The sequence below is a fragment of the Microtus oregoni genome, unplaced genomic scaffold, assembly GCF_018167655.1.
Source record: "Microtus oregoni isolate MIOR12 unplaced genomic scaffold, Mior012 000006F_ref0000085, whole genome shotgun sequence".
NCBI lineage: Eukaryota > Metazoa > Chordata > Mammalia > Rodentia > Cricetidae > Microtus > Microtus oregoni.
The window spans coordinates 29,971,185-29,991,263 of record NW_024543065.1 but is presented as its reverse complement, the minus strand read 5'-3'; the positions used below and the strand labels follow the sequence as shown (position 1 = coordinate 29,991,263).

Sequence of the window (20,079 nt, the reverse complement as noted above, 5' to 3'; positions counted from 1 at the left end):
TATAGTACTCAGTGTTTTCAGATTGGAAAAATAGTGAATGATGTAATGAGTATCTTTGGATGGACAGTCAGCAGAAGAAAAATTAACTTGTAGAAGAAAGTACAGTTTGCTATTTAGTTTAAGAATAATTTATACTCCGATAGTAATTACTTAATTAAATTCTAAAATTGTGCTTCCTATTTGCTATTTTCTCTCATATAATAAAAACATTATTTTTCCAGGTTATATACCACCTTACAATGCCACGGTAGTTCAGAAGTTGTTGGATCAGGGTGCTCTACTCATGGGGAAAACAAATTTAGATGAGTTTGCTATGGGGTAGGTAAAATGAAGTTTTCCTCTCTTTTTATTTAACATCTATGCCTTTAATTTCACTGCACTTAGATACCTAAAAGTAGCAAGGTCACTTCTTAAGGATTCTTTTTTTTTTTAAGTCTATTTTTGTTGTGTTTGTTTATTTGTGTGTCTGTGTAAGTAAATGGCACATGAAGATGCCAGTGGAGGCCGGAAGAGGCTACTGCATCCCTTGAGCTGGAGGTGTAGGCAGTTGAGAGCCTCCCTGTGTGGTGCTGAGAACCGGCTCCACAAGTCCTCAACTGCCAAGCCAAGTGTCTAGTCGGTTCGTGGGGACTGTGACATCAGAGTCATAGTCCCTGGGTAAGCTCATCTGTTGTCTAACAAGGATGTAGGTACATTGTTTGGGATTTTTAAGAATGTAGTTCCCTGGTAAATAATGACTAAGTGCCTTCTCGTGTGCTTATTTTGCCATTTGTGTATCTTTGGTGAAGTATGATCCAAATCTTTTGTAAGCTGGTTTATTTATTGAGTTATAAGAGTTCTTTCATGTATTCTGGATCCAAGTCTGTTATCAAAGGGTTTACAAATCTGTTCTCAAAGTCTTTGGCTTATCTTTTCTTTCTGACTGTATTGGTTACTTTTCTCTTTGCTGTAGTACAGAGAACTGATAAACCGCCCTAAGGAAAGGGCTTATTTCAGCCTACCGTTTGGGAGTCTATGGCAGGAAAGACATGGCAACGGGAGCCTGAGGCTCAGATCACATGACCTGTGCAGTCAGGCAGCAAGGGCAAGGACTCCTGCTCAGCCAGCACTCTATACTAGTCAGGGGCCTGGCCCATGGGATGGTTCAGAAATGTGCTGCCCACAGTTCCTCTGTTAACCCCAGCTAGAGACGCCTTGCCCCAGGACCTGTGTCCTAGCTGATTCTAGGTCCTACCACATTGATAATCAGTGTTACCCACATACTGTGTTTTTCAAAGAGTTGAAATTTTTAATTTTGATTAAGTCCAGATCATCTTTTTCTTCTTACGTTGATCTCTACTAATGCTTCCATAATCCTTATCCAGACCAAAATGATAGGTTTTTCTCCTAGTTTTGTTACATTTAGATATGTTACCTATGTTGTTTAAGTTTTTTTGTATATAGTGTGAATGTAATTCACTTTTTTACATATGGACATTTTACTCCCACCGCTGTTTAGACGAGATAAGCTTGTCCTTGTTCTTTACAAACACACACGTGTAAATTTGAGTCAAGATCTGTCTTGACAGTGGTGGCAAGAATCTTCTCACTTTGTTCTTTTTAAAATCACTGCGCGCACTGCAGCCCTGTTTTAGAAGTCACTGCACACACTGCGGCCCTGTTTTAGAAGTCACTGCACACACTGCGGCCCTGTTTTAGAAGTCACTGCGCACACTGCAGCCCTGTTTTAGATGTCACTGCACACACTGCGGCCCTGTTTTAGAAGTCACTGCACACACTGCGGCCCTGTTTTAGAAGTCACTGCACACACTGCAGCCCTGTTTTAGAAGTCACTGCGCACACTGCAGCCCTGTTTTAGATGTCACTGCGCACACTGCGGCCCTGTTTTAGAAGTCACTGCACACACTGCGGCCCTGTTTTAGAAGTCACTGCACACACTGCGGCCCTGTTTTAGAAGTCACTGCTCACACTGCTGTCATGTTTTAAGGTCACTGAATGCACTGTAGCCCTGTTTGTTTTCCACATAAGCTTTAACAGTTTCTTTTGAGCTGGCCTCTGTCTATATCTTCTAATACATAAATGCCAAGAGTATGTACTAATTGAGATTTTTGCTCATTTCTCTCAACATTTTTTACCTTTTCTGATGTAAACCTTCTATAGAGTTTATGTGATTTCTGTTTTCTTACTAATTAAATTTTTTCATTTAGTTTACATTCTGACTGAAGTTCTCCCCCCCACTTCTCCTCCATCCACTCCTCCTTCGTCTCCATTCAGAAAGGGGCAGGCCGCCCAATGGTGTCAACAGTACACGGCACATCACCCACCAGATGTATAACTGGGGACTGAACAGGTTGTCAGGCTTGGCGACAAAAGTGGCTTAGGCCACTGGGCCACATTCTAGTCCATGACTTATTTTATGCTATAGTTTTTTAATTTCTAATTATTTATAGCAAATGCATAAAAATATCATTGATTTTTCTATATTGACCTCCTAGCCCATCACCTTGTTAAAGTTCATTTGTTAGTTCTAATCGATCTTTATGATTCTTTGGAATATTTTGTGTAGACAGTTTTATTTTTTATCTCTTATTATTTATCTACATTTTGCCTTTTTGAACCAGTTTAGACCATCAGTGCAGTGTTGAAGCAAAAGTGTAAAATGGGAAGGTAGAGAGTTAAGGGTGCTTACTGCTCTTGCAGAGGACCAGTGTATAGCTCCCAGTAATGACCTGATGCGTAACTTACAAACACCTGTAACCTCAGCTTCAGGCGATCCAACACCCACTTCTGGCCTCCATGGTATTCTGCAGTCATGTGCATAGACATAAACATATATACAAATAATTAAAATAGGGGGACAGATGTAAAATGGGTAGTCTTGCCTTGTTTCTGATAGTGGGCAGGAAAATATTCAGTCATTCACCAAAAGTACTTTAGACTTTTCCACATTATATTTCTTTTTACGTTTATAATATTTGTTTGGTCAAAGTTACTGTTTTTAGAAACAGAGCCCTAGACTACCATGTTAATTGTGACATCTCTTAGTACTTGGTAGATACATGTTTAATGAGCTCATCCGCGGCAGTAAACCTGAATGTGGATTTTTAGGATATTTTCTTTTCTCAGCCAATTAAAGTTAACATGGCCAAAGAGGAGAAGGTAGATTTAGTATGTCCCCAGTGTGAGTCTGAGGACACTCCATTACCCTTGAGAGTCAGCTGGAAAACATAGCCTATACCTAATAGTAAGGAAGTATGTAGTGAATCTAAATCAAGAAACGCTCTGTTAAACTTTTTTTCATTAAACAAAAAGATGCTATGAAAATGTTCCACAGTGAGAAGTTCAAGAATGTAAAAGCCAAAATGATACAATGTGCAAAACCTATTAAAATTATTTGTGACCTTTACTTAGCAAAAATCTCTTTGCTAGGACACAAATAATACAAAGTAAAAACTGGTAGGTTGGTCTTGAATAAAATTAAGAACTTTTGAAATATGCTACTTCAAAATGAAAAGAAAATGTTCCAAAAGATAAATCTGAGGAAGAGCTATTATGTTAATATATAGGACTGTAGTTAATGTGTTGGTGCATGCCTGAGGCAGAGGCAGGCAGATCTCTCTAGCTTGAGGCCGGCTTGGGAGCTGCTGTCTATGCCCACCCTCCCCCAAATGCTGAGATGACAGGCCTGTGGCTGTGTCTGTTGTCTTATGTGGGTATTAGGAATTCCAACTAAGGACTCATGCTTGCACAAGTGCTCCTACACACTGCACCATCTCCTCATCCCTAGTTTTAGAGGGGTTGTTTTGGTTTTTGAGACAGGTTTCACTCTAGCCCAGGCTTGCCTGGAATTCGTAGATGCCTTCCTGCCTCGGCCAACTCAGTGCCAAGACTGAAGGGGTGAACTACCCCCATCCCTGATGCTTTTCTTGAACCTTCTGATTAAGAGGGAGAGTCCTTTGAAAGATTTCCTAATGGTCTGAATGTTTGTGAATCCTTTCAACTGAAAGATCTTTTTTTTTTTTTTTTTTGGTTTTTTTCGAGACAGGGTTTCTCTGTGGTTTTGGAGCCTGTCCTGGCACTAGCTCTTGTAGACCATAACCTACAAAGAAGTCCGTGTTAACTGATTTGGATGATAGCTGGGAGGGGTCTGCCCTTAGCTAGTAATTTTCTTCATTTCCACCGCCAGCTTCCCATGCCAGCTCCTTAGCGGCCTGAGTGGGAGCTGCATCTGAGTGGTGTCGCCTTTTCCAACTCAAGCTACAGTGGGTTAAGAAAAGCTCCGTGAGTTTCCCTGGGGACATAAAATGAAGCTTTTCTAAGGTACTGCTTTGCCTCTCCATCTCAGATCTGGAAGCACAGATGGTGTGTTTGGACCGGTTAAAAACCCCTGGAGTTATTCAAAGCAACACAGAGAAAGGCGGCCACATGATGAGCATGATGATTCCCATTGGCTGATAGCTGGAGGGAGCTCAGGTGGCAGTGCGGCCGCTGTGGCAGCGTTCACGTGCTTCGCGTAAGATGCCCCTGTCCGTGCTTTAAACCCAAATACAAAACGTCCAACTATGCGCTAAACCCAGCAGCGTGGAGTGCAGACCCTGGTATTTGTATTTCTTTTTGGTGAACTGTTTGTGCTCAACGGTGTTTTAAAATGATGTCTGAGTATACTCAGCTTTAGCCACTAGGTGAACTTTGTACATCAAAACTTAATTTAAAATAACATTTTACCGTTTCTTCTGTAGTCTCTGGTTCTTTAAAAACACGGCTTTATGGATCTTGCCAGATAAGACACTGAACATGAGTGGACTTCAGGAATCTTATTTTTTTATTCACTGGCAGCATCAGTTCACTGTGCAAATGACAGTGCTTTAGCTCACTGCTGCTGAGCTGCTGCTGGTGATTTAAAAGAAAAAGCATCCCCTTAGTATTTATCAACAAGATATTTAAATAGTGTTTCCGTACATCTGCAGCTGAATGTGCCTGCCACTTCACTGAGCTCTCAGCCTAGGCTGATGATCTGTCGGTCGTCAGTAAGAACCCATCAGCCGTGTTTTAAGTGCCATTTTTAAAGACGTCTCTTTCTTTTTCTAGAGAGAGCTGGTATCTGAGTGTGGTCTCAGTTACAACCCAGTTTGACTTCAGTCTTTGTGTAGCAGACAATGGCCCCAAACCCCTGATCCTCTTGCCTAGCTCCCAAGTGCTGAGGTTTTAGGCCTCTGCCACCATTGCTGGCCCTCCAAAAACTGTTAACCACCTAAAGAATAGTGAAAATGGTTTCTTTTATCAGTCTCAATTTAAGTAAGTCGCAGATGTTTCCTCGGTAATATATTATGTATGTATTTTCCCTCTCTTGAATTATCCACTAAGACTACATTCTTTCACAGGGATTGCAACCAATAATTTATTTACATATTTTAGAACTATGGTGCTGTGGTTTCCTCAGACTTTTTTTCATATTGCTGAAATCTTGTTAAGAAGCCGAGCCATTTCATTTATCTGTGGAATGTTATAGCATTGCATTAATATTAATGAGAGTTCTGACATGTTAGAAGTGCAGGATCAGGTGACTTTCCCTACCCTCAACATCCCCCTTAATGTTATCTTTCTGAATCTACTTTGAGAAGATGGCATTTTGACACATAATTCCTAAGGAGATGTAGGTTTTACTTTTACACAGCCATCAGTGAATGCTAATAAGAGACAGGATCTTTTTAAAACTATGAAAGCAGCAGACTGATTTTGTAGTTAAGTGGGCTTGGCGAGAAACGAAATACAATTCGCATTTTCTGTAGCGTGCAAGTGGCTTATTATTATTAGGAGCGTTACTCAGTCCAAAGCATTGCTTTCGGTATAATCAGTAGATTGTATATGTGTGTGTAATCAGTAGACACACCAACCAAAAGTAACTTCAGATTGAATGTCTCCTAGCTGTGAGGTAGTCTTCTTTTGTCTCCCTTACATTGATTTATTTGCCTTATTATAGTTTTTAAGTTGAGAAGATTCTTAGAGTATGATTGAGCCACATAGAAAGAATGAGACAGGGCCCTGTGGGATGATACAAAAGTTACTCAAGGTGCATTGAGTGAAAACAAGCTATGGACAGTGTATCTAACTCCTGTTAGGAATAATCATTGGTCATACATGGGGAATCCAGATGAAAGTGTGTAGCAGAGCTATTGTGGGTACTAAAATAAGTAAATTTTTACTTCTACATTATATAATGATATGATACTTTAAATTTTGCAGTAGGCATGTACTATCAAACAGCTTTGTTTTTAAATAATTTAAAATTTCAGTTGTGGTAAAATATGTATATGTAATTTTGCAATTAATCTGCAAAACTTTTTTTCATCTTGTAAAACTGAAGCCAGTACCCGTTAACCGCCCCCACCCCCAGTCTCAAGCAACCTTCTTGCTGTCTGTGGGTTTGACTGCCCTGGGTACTTCCTGCATGTGCTTTCTGCATTTGTCTTCTTTGACTGGCTTGCTTTACTTAGCATGATGTCCTTCAGGTTACGTTTTTTGTTTTAATTAGTTTCTTCTACTACATAATATATTGTCTTAAACCATGTTACTTTTTTTTTAAAAAAAAAAGAACAGAATATATTCTCTAAGTGACTGGTCTATGAAATGAGCATTTACATTGTTGGATAATGAAAAGTTTTTCAAAATGAATATTTAAGAAGTATTTTTTGCCGGGCATTGGTGGCGCACGCCTTTAATCCCAGCACTCGGGAGGCAGAGGCAGGCGGATCTTTGTGAGTTCGAGGCCAGTCTAGAAGAGCTAGTTCCAGGACAGGAACCAAAAGCTCTCGAAAATCCAAAAAAAGGAAAAAAGAAGTATTTTTTTAAATCAGATTAACCAAAATTTTAAAAACTGAGTACAGTAATGATACTGAAATGTTAAAAACCAGTTCACTAGAAGTAAATATATGAATTGATCTGATCTGCAACAAGTAATTTGATTATATAGGTTAAGAATTTATAACAGCAAACAGGCCCTTGTGTTCACTAACCCTCTTTCTTAGAAGCCAGCCACTTAAAGCAATCGTCAAACATGTGCAGAAATTTATGTGTTAAGGTGTTTATCAACAGAGGTGTGCAGAAGTTACCATTCCAGATGAAAACAACACTGTGCAAATTAGAATACATCTCTAGCCATGACTCTCAATGGGAGAGCAAAGTCTTGGGGTCCAGGTTTCTGCAAAGAGTGTTCAGCTTGTGAAAGATACTGCCTATTGTTACTTGACATATTTTAAAATATTTGTACATATGGTCAACTTTTACAATTTTAATGGCAGCGAAAGGTCATTATAAACAAACAAAATCAGGATGGAAACTTAAAATTACAAAATGTTCTCCAAAAAAGGAAAAAAAAAACACAGTTTTTTAAAAAGAAAGGCCAAGCATAGTGGTGTATGCCCATAATTCCAGCTCTCAGGAAGCAGAGGCAAGAGGAAGGGTTGGATCTGCCAAAATGTTAACTGTGTTTGTTATGGGGTCTTTGTGCTTTTCTATACCATATGAGTCCTTTGAGATGAGTATGGGTTACTCTATGTAATTAGGGAAAGCACACTTTTAGATAGTAGATTTCAAATGCAATTCGAGAGTGTCATTCCTCTAAAAAGAATTCTCTTTGAATCCCAGGGCTCTAGGATCAGATACTGGAGGGTCCACCAGAAACCCTGCTGCCCACTGTGGGCTTGTTGGTTTCAAGCCAAGTTATGGCTTAGTTTCCCGTCACGGCCTCATTCCCCTGGTGAACTCGATGGATGTGCCAGGAATCTTCACCAGATGTGTGGATGATACAGCTATCGTGTTAGGTATTTCTGTGGTTACGTATTATTCAAAAGTCTCACTGTAAAACGATATGTTGGCCACACATAAGAATATCGTCTTGCAGGTATACTGGCTGGACATGACCCCAAAGATTCCACCACAGTACAAGATCCTATTAAACTATCCAGGATTCCCAGTGAGGTGGATGTGAGCAGACTCTGCATAGGAATTCCAAAGGTAACATCTTTTCATTGCTTTTCAGAAAAGCTGGCTAGTCAAATGCAAAGTACCAACTAAGGAGCGAGACTGGTTGGTTTTGAACCCCTGTACCCTCTTTTATTGGCTATGTGACATCTCTTCCTAAGTCCAGTTTCTCCCTTTGTGGAAGAGGACAACAGAAATACAGACCTGAGAGTTGTGGGATTAAATTTAATTATCCTATAAAGAAAGAGCTTGTAAACTTTCCTTGGAAAGAACGTGATATTGTTTGGGGCTTTGTAGGTCCTAAATCTGGGATTTTTAACTCTGCTGTTTAAGTGAAGACTGCCATAGGCGATATGTAAATGAAAAAATATGTCTGTGTACCAATAAAATTTCTTTAAAAGTGGATGACTATTACATCTTGCTTGTAGTTACAGTTTGCTGATCCCAGATGTAAAAGACATAGGCATACCTTTTCTAGTAAGGTCTCATTAAATATTATTGCATTTATTTTTATTATTGCCATTTAGACTATACAATTACAATAGAAATAATCTATACATGTAAGAAATAAATTACTGACACTTTTAAAGTTAAAAAACAGACCTGTGTGTGTGTGTCTATGCGTCTGTTGTCTGTGTCTGTGTATGCATGTTTTGTCAGGTTTTTTGTTTGTTTGTTTGTTTGTTTTTTTGGTTTTTCGAGACAGGATTTCTCTGTGGTTTTGGAGCCTGTCCTGGAACTAGCTCTTGTAGACCAGGCTGGTCTCGAACTCACAGAGATCCACCTGCCTCTGCCTCCCAAGTGCTGGGATTATGTTTAGTCAGTTTTTATCTAAATTTTAATTTATTTTTTAAAAAGCTATATATATGTATGGATATTTTTTTACCTGTATGTTTGTTTGGTACCGTGTGTGGGCCTAGTGCCTGTGGAGGATATAAGAGGGCATCAGATGCCCTGGAGGTGAAGTTACAGTTGGTTTGAGCTGTCTGACAAGGGAGACAAGGGAGTAGAACTCGTGTCCTTTGGAAGGACATTCAGTGCTCTTCACTGCTGAGCCATCTCTCCAACACCTTTTATTATTTTAAGTTATATGTAGGTGTGTGTGTATATCAGCATGTGTATATATATACATAGTACAAGTGCCCACAAGGCCAGAGACATCAGATCCCTGGGGCTGGAGTTACAGATGTGGCTGGCAACTAAACTCAAGTGAAATAAGAGCTCCAAACTGCTGAGCCCAGACTGACTTCCACCTCAGTGACCCTCCTGCTTCTCTCTCTCAAGTGCTGAAATCTAGGTGTGTACCAACTTAGCCAATTATATACCTGACAATATATTAATATTTACTACATTTTTAAAATACATTTTAGAAAAACAACTTGGAATAACGAGTAATGAGGCTTCTTAATTTTGGCATCACTGATATTTTATTCTGGAAGGTTCTGTGGTAGAAAATCATCTTTTGCATCCCTGGCCTCCACCCCTGTCCCATAAAATTCCTCACCACTACAACTCTACAGTCAAAACATCCACAGACATTATCAGGTGACACCCTACTGTAAAGAATTGCTACTTTAAAAAGACTTTTATTAAAGATCTGTACTTTCTTTAAAAGATAGGATAGATTAGCTGGACGGTGGTGGCACACACCTTTAATCCCAGCACTCGGGAGGCAGAGACAGGCAGATAGATCTCTGTGAGTTTGAGGCCAGCCTGGTCTACAAGAGCTAGTTCCAGGACAGGCTCCAAAACTACAGCAAAACCTTGTCTTGGAAAACAAAACAAAAAGAAACAAACAAAAGACAGGATAGACCAAAGCTTTAGAAGTGAATCTCATTGAGTCCTAGATCCCATGTAGGCATGATGGAGTGCTACTTCACTTTCCTATTCTCGATACTTGTCATCCATAAAATGAAGAATGATGATACCTATGTAATGAGGTGTAAAAAGCATAAACTGAAAGAACCTCTAAAAAATATCTGCAGAGTATTTGAGATGTAGTAAACAATTAACAGATACGAGTCCCGACCAAATCACCCAGCTTTATACTGCTATGCCCAGCTACAGTACTGTGCTGTGCTCACAGCTCATCAGCATTTCTAGTCTAGCCTTTCTAGGTACCTACCAGCGGTACTAGCAGTGTCTCAGTGTAGTGGATTGCCAACGATTTTCGTATACAGATATTTATGAGTCTATATAGACTTTCCTGGTTTTGTTTTTCCTCTAAGGAATATCTGGTACCAGAGCTGTCGAGTGAGATACGGTCTCTCTGGTCCCAAGCTGCTGACCTCTTTGAGTCTGAGGGTGCCAAAGTGATTGAAGTCTCCCTGCCACACACCTGCTACTCAATAGTCTGCTACCATGTGCTGTGCACATCAGAAGTGGCATCGAATATGGCAAGATTTGATGGGCTACAATATGGTGAGCTGGCTGCTTTGTGGTTAAGATACCTCAGACATTTGAAAGGTTCACATACTGGTTATTATAATGATTCAGGAAGGCAAATCAGTAAATCATTTTTTTGTCCTTTTATTATTTTAATATTGAACTTATATTCAGCACAGTTCTTTCTTACATTTTGTTCTTGGGACTGAAGGGAAATTCTTGAAGGGATTATCTTTGTGTGCCTATCTCATCTGATGTCTTACAAGGTGAACTCAATCAAAGTTTGCATGAATGGATGGATGGGTGGGTGAATAGATGGGGGGGTGGGTGAATAGGTGATGGATGGGTGGGTGAATAGATGATGGATGGATGGATGGATGGATGGATGGATGGATGGATGGGCAGATGGATGGGTGGGTGGGTAGGTGGTTCGATGGATAGATGATGGATGGGTGGGTGGGTAGGTGGTTCGATGGATAGATGATGGGTGCATGAATGGATGGTTGGATGGATGGATACATGGATGGATGATTAATCGATGCGTGGATGAATAGATGGGCACATGGATGGATGGATGATAGAGTCTTTTTATGGCCCTTTTCTCTCCATGGTTAAGTCCCATAATTAACTGGTCAGTCAGTCACAACGCAAATAAAGAAAAGGAAATTGGACAGGAAAGTTCTCTAAGATCCATACTAGAGGCAAACTTTTAATTCTTTTTCTAGTAATGTTTACTTCTTGTTCTTAGGTCACAGGTCTGGCATTGATGTGTCCACTGAAGCCATGTATGCTGCAACCAGACAAGAAGGGTTCAATGACGTGGTGAGAGGAAGAATTCTCTCAGGAAACTTTTTCTTATTAAAAGAGTAAGACAATTGCTTTAAGAATTTTTGCTACTCTTGAAACCTTAAAATTTTCATATCCAGAAATATACTGACTCAGCTAGCAGGGTCCTTGCCCAGATGTCTAAGGCCCCAGGTTTGATGCCCAACATCAATATTGGGTAGTGCATGCCTGTAATCTTATTACTAGGGAATCTTTTAATAGTGCTTGAGCATCCTTCATTTAATTATCTCTGCCTTCCTGGTATTCATAAAATACCAAACTGCAACACTGTGCTTTCCATGATGGAACCTGCTTCCCACCAGCTCTTTATTCCAGCACTAGCTAGGATCTCTACATAGTGAGTTCTAGACCAGCCATACTATATAATAAGACCCTGTCTCAAAAAATAAAATAGCACTTGGCTAGCAAGATGCCTCAGTAAGTAAAGGCACTTTAGGCTGATTGATGACTCGAGTTTGATTCCTGAGATCCACACTGTGGCAGGAGAGAAGTGACTCTGGCTGCTTGTCCTCAGCCCTCTGCCCATTCCTTCCTTGTTCCCTCCCCACAAAGTAAATATGTAATAGTAATAGTCTTAGTGGTCCCTGATGGGACAGCTGTGGATCCAGTGGCTCATTAATATGTCTAATGTAAGAGAACAAAACAAAACAGAAACAGAAAAAAGTCTTTAAGATAGCTTTGTATTTTTCCACAGAAATTATGAGAATTATTTCGTCAAAGCGCAGAAAGTGAGGCGCCTCATTTTAAGGGACTTCGTGAATGTTTTTGATTCTGGTGTGGATGTCCTGCTAACTCCCACCACCCTGACTGAGGCAGTGCCATACTTGGAGTTCATCAAAGAGGACAACAGGACGCGGAGTGCCCAGGATGATATTTTTACACAGGCTGTAAACATGGCAGGTGAGGATTCCTTAAGGATGGTTTGGTTTTTTTCAAAGTTTAGACAGACTCCCAGGTCTTCAATTCAGGCTCTAGCAGGATTGTTTCCTTCTAGAACACTTGAGGGGGATGTGTATGTGTTGTACATGCACATTTTTAAGCAGTATGTGGTATTTTTATAATTGGGTTAAATAGACATTTTTTAGCAGAAAACCACATACTTCTTACATCAGGAAGCAGTTACAATCGCTGTTTACAATTTAGGAAGCTAAGTTGTTTACTTAGGAAGATAGCTCATAGGGCTGGGGACGAGGCCCAGGGGTAAAGCACTTGCCACATAAGCAGGGACCAGAGACCAGAGTTGAAATCCCCATCACCAACATGAAGCCAGATGGAATAGCGTGTATCTGTAGTCCCAGTGGTCCCATAGCAGGATGGGAGGTAGAGACAGGAGGAGACTTCCTGGAAGTCAGCTGGCCAGGTAACTTTTATACACAGTAGTGAGCGAGAGCCCTCGACTCAGATCCAATGGAAGGCAAGGACCAGCGCCAAGGTCTTCTTGATGTATCCATGTGCACACACACAAACCAAAAGAAAACGAAAAGATAGCTGCCAGATCATTCCCTAAGCAATTTGTGTGTCTTATTTTGGGTTTCCATTGCTGCAATGAAATATGACTGAAACAACTCTGGGAGGAAAGTGACTTACTCTTCCACATCCCAGTTCATCATCAGAGGAATTCAGAACAGGAATTCAAGCAGGACAGGAACTTGGAGGCAGATATTGGTGGAGAGGTGGAACTCACTCTGTAGACCAGGACGGTCTCAAATTCACAGAGATCCACCTGCCCCTGCCTCCCAAGTGCTGGGATTAAAAGAGATCGCTACCACCACCCAGCTTTTTTTTTTTTTTTTGAGAAGGGGGTTTATCTGCATAGACCTGTCTGTCCTAGAACTCACTATATAAACAAGGCTGGCCTCAAACTCACAGATACACATGCCTCTGCCTCCTGAGTGCTGGGATTAAAGGCAAGGCAAGGGCCACCGCAGCTAGCTATCATAGTTTAAGCCTTATTCTGTCTTTATCTACAAGCACAGGGAAAGAGGATTCACCGGTTGATGACTTCTTTCTCTTCCTCAGGCTTACCAGCAGTGAGTGTCCCTGTGGCCCTCTCAAACCAAGGGTTACCAATAGGACTGCAGTTCATCGGACGAGCATTTTGTGACCAGCAACTTTTGACAGTTGCAAAATGGTTTGAAAAACAAGTACAGTTTCCTGTTATTCAGCTGCAAGACCTCATGGATGATGGCTCGTTGGTTCTTGAAAATGGAAAGTTAACTTCTGTTTCTCTAACCCAATAGTGATCAACGCTGGGCCTCTGGCTTGCCAGGCAAGCCCTCTGCCATTGGACTGAACCTCCCTCCCCCAGATCATGCCGTTCACCTGACTCTTAAGAGGCTCTGTTCTCTAGAGTGCCCAGTGATCTTGCTCAGCCCTGTGATTAGATCACTGTCGACACTGTCTGTCTTGGGAATCACTTCTTCAAATCCCTGTGATGTTCATTGTAATGTTTATACATTCATTAAATAACGTTAAATTCAAGTATTGAATTTTACTACAACACAAAAATTCAAGGTCATAAAAACAATGCATTCTGCATAATTTTCATTACGAAGAACAGAAATTAGAGTAAAACTAAATTTAGTAATAAATGTCTGACTCCCGAGGTGACTGGTGTGGTTTTGACAGGCAGTGGGTCCTGCAGTGGCCTCAGCGGTGTGAGAAATGCACGCAGGCAGACAGGACTTGCCCTGACGAAAGCGCTGGGCATAGGAGGAAGTGTGGCCCGCTAGGCCCAGAACCACACGAAGCTGCAGCTCCTTTTGTTTCTCTGGAAACAGAGGTAAAATGACAGGACTTCCTCCTTACCTCGCCTCTCTCAGAGCAAGCACAGCTCCGGGTCACACTGGATCACCTCCCTCTTAATCTCAGGGTGGAAGGTTCCAAATGCCCAAGGGACACACGGTGTGAACGTGTGAGGAGACCCTGGTGAGGATGCCAGAGATGACATCATAAGATCTCTGCGATTCCGTACTCTTGACCGGCTTCATCAGTGTTCTCTGTTTGGACCTCTTGAGTCCCACTTAGACAACATCTAATAAAAATGTCCTCTGGAGTGTCATGGTTAAACATCTCTGTCTTCGCTAGGACACTTGTCACCTCACGTTAATCTGGCATTTTAGGTTGACACGTGTATGTTGTTGATAAATGAAAGTTGGAACCTGAATTACAGTGATCAATTTATCTGCTTCGTAAGAAAAGCTTATAAATGTGAAGGACGTGAGAAAATACTGAGGCAGAGCCCGACTGCTCTGTCTGGAATTCACCCTGCCTGTTGCTGTCATTAGCACTTTCCCTCCTCAGGGGATGCGCCCACTCACAGATGTTCAGTCTGATCGCACGTAAAACCTTATGTGCCAGGCTCGCTGGTACTCTCAAATTCAACTGAATTCCTGACAGAAGAAAATATAAGAAAACTGTATTACATTTGGCCCTCCACATCTATTGATTTCACATTTTTTAGAGGTACCACCAACCGTAGATCATAGATCAAAACTGGTGGGTTTAAAAGATGCTAGTTCTAGAAAGTTCCAAACAGCTAAACTGCAAAGTTTGGCCTTGTTCTGAGTACTAGGATGAATCCATGCAAAAAGGTAATGTGTAGTGATAAGAGATTCTGGGTAACCTAGTAGTTTAACGTATACAGAAAAAAAAATAGGTAAATCTGTCATTTTATAGTCGGGATCTGTTCCTATGGAATACTTAGATAACTAAGAGGGAATTATCCTAGTTGAAAGAGCTAAATGTAATATTAAAAACAAGCAAACACACGCATACACACACACAGACACACACCTGTCCCAATCTAAGAAAAAAAAAACCTGGAGTCAGATATTAGGGGATGGAAGCTGAAAGATTAGAGAAGCAGAGCAGTCAGCTACAGAGTTCTTACCTCTATGAAATCTTCAGACCAAAAAGAAACGGAGCTCCTATCTTCACCCCCACCTTACATTCCTCTGTCCACCCAGTCATATCACTTGCTCACCTTATCTAGGTAGTCCCTCACAGGCCTGCCCAGAGGCTTACTCATCTAGGTAGCCCCTTAGAAGCCTGCCCAGAAACTCACCTCATCTAGATAATCCCTCAGAAGGCTGTCCAGAAGCTGACTGCATTTATATAGTCCCTCAAATGTGCTGGAGTCTTATGTCTGGGTGGTTCCAGATCCTGTCAAGATGACAGCCAATAGGGACCATCACAACACCGACCATCACATTTGCCTCAAACTCACAACTGTACCTCAGCTTCCCAAGCACCAAGTTCCAGCATGTCATACCACTTCCGGCTATTAGGAGAGCAGGACAGCAGAAACATGGTTCCAGCAATGAGGCCATTTAAGATAGGTAGCTTGCCTTAGTTATTTCAAAAACAGTATGTGTACCAGAACAGAAACCTGAGAATATTTTTAAATTGCTAATGTTAAGTAAGAGGTTTTTCCCCTTTATACATCAATAAAATATAAATCCAAAAGGGTTCTAGGCAGTTCATTAAAAAAAATTCATTAATACAAAGTGTCTTTAAAAGTAAATAGTTGAAGAAATCAATAAATGATTTAAAAAGCAAGGCTGAGAGATACAGCCAAGGTACTAAAGACTGGATGGTAGTGTGGTGGGAAATTACGCAGCAGCTATCCTGGTGGTCAAAGTCATGGGATTTAAAGAACAGGTAGACCCAGTTTTGACTTTGGTGATGCCCTCTGGCACTATGGGACACCCCTGAGCTGTACGCCATAGCCTGGAAACATCTCTGTGTATGGCAGTAGAAATCTGCCATGCTCTCCTGACTGCCTAAGCCTGATCCTGCTGTCTGTCCAGGCGGGGAGCATAGGCATGGTCTCAGAGTACTTTGTTCCCGATCCTGAGCAGGAACACAAACATCTAGTCCCATAAAAGCCATTGAAATGCTTTATAGCCAGAGTTTATGCTGGCGGCACAGGCCAGGAAACTGAGTTTTAAAACTGCGCAGTTTTTTTTTTCTCTGATACAGCTGCTGAGTCAGGGAAATTTAAGGGTGTGATGCAGGAGTTCCCTCTGTGTGCTGTGAATAAAGAAACTGCCTTGGTCTGTTGATAGGGCAGAACTTAGGTAGGCAGGGAAGACAGAACTGAATGCTGGGAGAATGAAGGGCAGAGTCAGGAGACACCATGGATCTGCCACCAGAGTAAGACTTGCTGCCAAAACATAGCTGGTAAGCCACTGCCACGTGGCAATACACAGATTAATTGAAATGGGTTAAACTAAGATGTAAGAGTTAGCCAATAATAAGTTAGAGCTAATGGGCCAAGCAGTGATTTAATTAATACAATTTCTGTGTGGTTATTACGGGGCTAAGCTAGCTGGGCGGCCAGGACAAACAAGCGGCTCCCCACTTCTACAAGGGTGCATTCCAAAACTTGTAGCTATAAGACAACAGCTAAGGCTGTGGACTTGAGCTTTTCTGACAGAGACGTTGGACAAACTAATGGCAGAGGGTCAATTTGTAATTTACTGGGAAGCTTATCTACCTCCCTGGTGATCTAGTATCTTCTGGAGATAGTTTAAAACTGATAGACTGCATATTTTTAAACTATTTCATGTTTTTAATGCAGAATTGGCTACCTTGTGATTTGGAAACATTGAGATCTGAAAAGACTCTTGGCTCTGACAGCCAAAGTGCAGAGCTGGAACACTCCTCAGGATGGAGGAGCCTCAGAAGGGATGACCCCACATCCCCACGGGGAAAACTTTCAGACAGCTACATTCTTCTCCATGAAAATCATGTCCTAATCCAACATATAGACAGATAATGGAAGCTCAAGAATACTGTGTCTTAGCTACCATTACATTCTCAGAAAAAGTTTAAGGTAAATGTTACTAATGGTTCACTGTACATCCATCAGGAAAAGACATTAATGAAGCACCCATGAGACATCTAATCATAAGCAGTTACACACTGGTGAATCTGCCAAGTTAAATTGGTTACAAGATGGGCCTACAAGAAAATGGAAAAAAGAATAATGGAAGATTTCTGCCAAGTGAGACCTGGCCATTTTAACACACACTGTGGAATACTTTCTGGGCGCTGATGGTATGAATGCACTGAGAGGACCCGAAGGTTTCAAGTCACTAGCATGCCCAGTAAAAGGCAGTGGAGCTGGATTCAGAGTCTGAAAAATTTTATATTAATGAGGCATTATAGCTCTAATTCAGTACTCCACTAGAACCCTTCTAGAGACAATGTCTGAAGACATTTATCTTGTTTAAGTTACACCAAAATTATTTCTTAAGAAACTGCTTTTCTTCTTCATGGAAATGGCCGGTAGGACTCGGGTCATTGACTCAACATGAGGGCGGTTTGAATGGTGAGACCCTGGAAAACGAGAATTAGCATTTCAAACTTAACTGTACTAGAGAACAGGGATAAAATGATTAAAAACTTTTATCCTGGGAAGGATTCACAACTAGATGAAGGCTATTAAAATCGATGGGAGGGGGAACAACAAGAATGATTTCTAGGTGCTGAAGATGAATTCTACAACAGGAAAAGAAGCAATTGAGTGAGGAGATCTTTGTATTGGGTTCCCTTTCACTCTGTATTTTATCCAACTATTTAAAATTCAAGACAATCAACACTCATCTACCCACCACCTATGCTCTATCACTGACATTTTACAATGCCCGTTTTTATCATGTGATCTGTTATCTCTTTTCATTCATCTACCTATTTAAATATATATCAAAATATGTTTCTCATTCATATTATACTTTGAACCCAATATATAACTGTTTTATATAAAATTTACATACCATAAAATGCACAAATCTTATGCATATATTCCTTGAGTTTGCAGTCAGCATTAACCTATCTAACCCAGATTTCTATCAATCTCTGTATAAACCATTGCTATCAGTCCATCATCCCTGTAAAATTCTTCATGACTCTATTCCATCTCCCTCCTCCACGGCAGCCACTCTTCTGATTCTTATTTCCCAGTATAGCTTAGTTTGGCTTAATCTTGGACTCCACGAGTGTAATCTCCCTTAGGAAAATGCAAGGGGAATTTCTGCTTTTTGAATTTGATTTGAATATTTTTAACAAGTTTATTAATTATAAGAGAGCAGATGTTTTGAGTGGGAGAGAATGGGGGCTTTAAAGACCAAATAGAAAAGTCATGCTACATCATTATGTAGTAGTATACTGTTAAAACTTTATACAAAATAATTTCTTTTAGATAAGAATGATGGTATGGCAGCACTTGGAGCCAGAACAGGTTCAGAGGGTTCCCCACTGAATTAGTGGCAGGCTTGTAGAGGCTGGATACCTTAGCACAGTAGAGAAGTACTGTATGACACTATTCTCAGGACAACCTGAACAAACATCTATTCACCCCTGCTGTGGGATGATGCTCTTGTGCACTGTAAAGATTTGTCACTTGTAATATTTTAATAAGACATTGATTGGACGGTAGCCAGGCAGGAAGTGTAGGTGGAATGACCAGACTAGGAGAATTCTGGGAGGAAGAAAGGCAGAGATGCAGTTGCAAGCCAGACTCAGAGGAAGCAAAATGAGAATGCCTTACTGAGAAAAGGTACCAAGCCACATGACTAAACATAGATAAGAATTATGGGTTAATTTAAGTTGTAAGAGCTAGTTAGTAATAAGTCTAAGCAATAGGTCAAACGGTTTATAATTAATATAAGCCTCTTTGTGTTTATCTGGGACTAAACTGCTGTGGAACCAGGGAGGATAAAAATATTCATTTACACACCACAGATAGGATGCCTGTAACAGATCAAAGAACGGACACCACCCAAGTTCAGCTTTGTAAACCAATGGGTTTTGTTGGGGTTGCTTACAGGAGCATGAGTGAGCAGTTAATACAGGAGCAGAAATAGCTCAGAGATGCATCCCTGAAGCCCATCCCAGCATGGTTGGCAGCTCATGGAACCCGAAAACCCAGAGCCCTTGAATGCTTTGCAGGCAGCACAGGTCAGAAAACGTTTCATCCAAGTAGCTCTTTGAATCTTTGCCTCTTCCAGGCAGTTCTGCTGCTCTGAGCCCTTTTAGGTGGGTTGGTATCTCTGATAGTGTTCCTCAGTGCTGCAGTCCTTACTGGTTATACAAGCTTGGAGAAGAAGGAATCTAGTGTATCTATTGGGTTTCAGGGACTTCCTGAAGCCTTTGAGTTATTTACTTCCTGAGCTCAGTGTTTTTCCCTGCAGGTTGGAATGCTTCATCTCCCCTTAGAACACCCTGTGTCTTAAGTAGCCTCCCTCCAACATGGAAGATTTTTATCTTTGAGGAAGTTGCTATACAAGAAGTTCCTGGTTGACTCCAGCTAGCTACCTGCTTTATTTGGTGAGATGTGATGACCTTTTGCTTTATTGGGGTTGGGCTGATGGGAAGTCCCTAGTTCTATAACCAATTGCATCTAACTGAGGCTTTATCTTTATTTTTAATCAATCACAATAATGTTTCCAAGTCATAGTCTTATATGCTTGCCAAACAGTTCTAGATATAAAAACAGCCCCATGCTAAGGAAATTTTCATATTTCACTTTAGCAATATGTATATATGTAAACAGTTATACAGTGGGCTCTTGTTGTTAATTTGACCCATGAACTGTGAGTGGTACTGCTTGTATTGAGGCTCTAGGGATTTCTTTTCTGACAGTAATGCTCAAAATGATGGTTGTTCATTAACTCCAACCCTTGAATGACTAATGGTGACGGAGTTTGTAGCCTTTCTCTGTTAACCCATTGCATGACTAGCATGAGTCATTGTCTTAAGCCAGTATAGCATGTTAATAAAACATAGGCTGGTTTCCCCCACTGCCCTTCTTGTGATGAGTATAAACCTAGGGTCTTGTGCATGCTTGGCAGATGTAGTGCC

The 20,079-nt window shown here is 40.9% G+C and overlaps 1 protein-coding gene across 2 annotated transcripts in view; it reads left to right on the top strand.

Moving 5' to 3' along the window:
• Positions 1 to 14,311, top strand: part of Qrsl1 (glutaminyl-tRNA amidotransferase subunit QRSL1) — a 32,977-nt gene extending 18,666 nt beyond the window's left edge. Inside the window, exons 4-11 of one of the 2 annotated variants that reach the window (XM_041653727.1) lie at positions 222 to 318; positions 4,346 to 4,513; positions 7,645 to 7,820; positions 7,901 to 8,013; positions 10,209 to 10,401; positions 11,114 to 11,231; positions 11,906 to 12,111; positions 13,231 to 14,306. In XM_041653727.1, the coding sequence (XP_041509661.1) occupies positions 222 to 318; positions 4,346 to 4,513; positions 7,645 to 7,820; positions 7,901 to 8,013; positions 10,209 to 10,401; positions 11,114 to 11,231; positions 11,906 to 12,111; positions 13,231 to 13,451 (1,292 nt within the window). In that variant the 3' untranslated portion in view covers positions 13,452 to 14,306. Of the gene's footprint in view, positions 1 to 221; positions 319 to 4,345; positions 4,514 to 7,644; positions 7,821 to 7,900; positions 8,014 to 10,208; positions 10,402 to 11,113; positions 11,232 to 11,905; positions 12,112 to 13,230 lie in introns of both variants that reach the window. The other variant, XM_041653728.1, reaches the window with a different exon arrangement.
• The last annotated feature ends 5,768 nt before the right edge of the window (positions 14,312 to 20,079 follow it).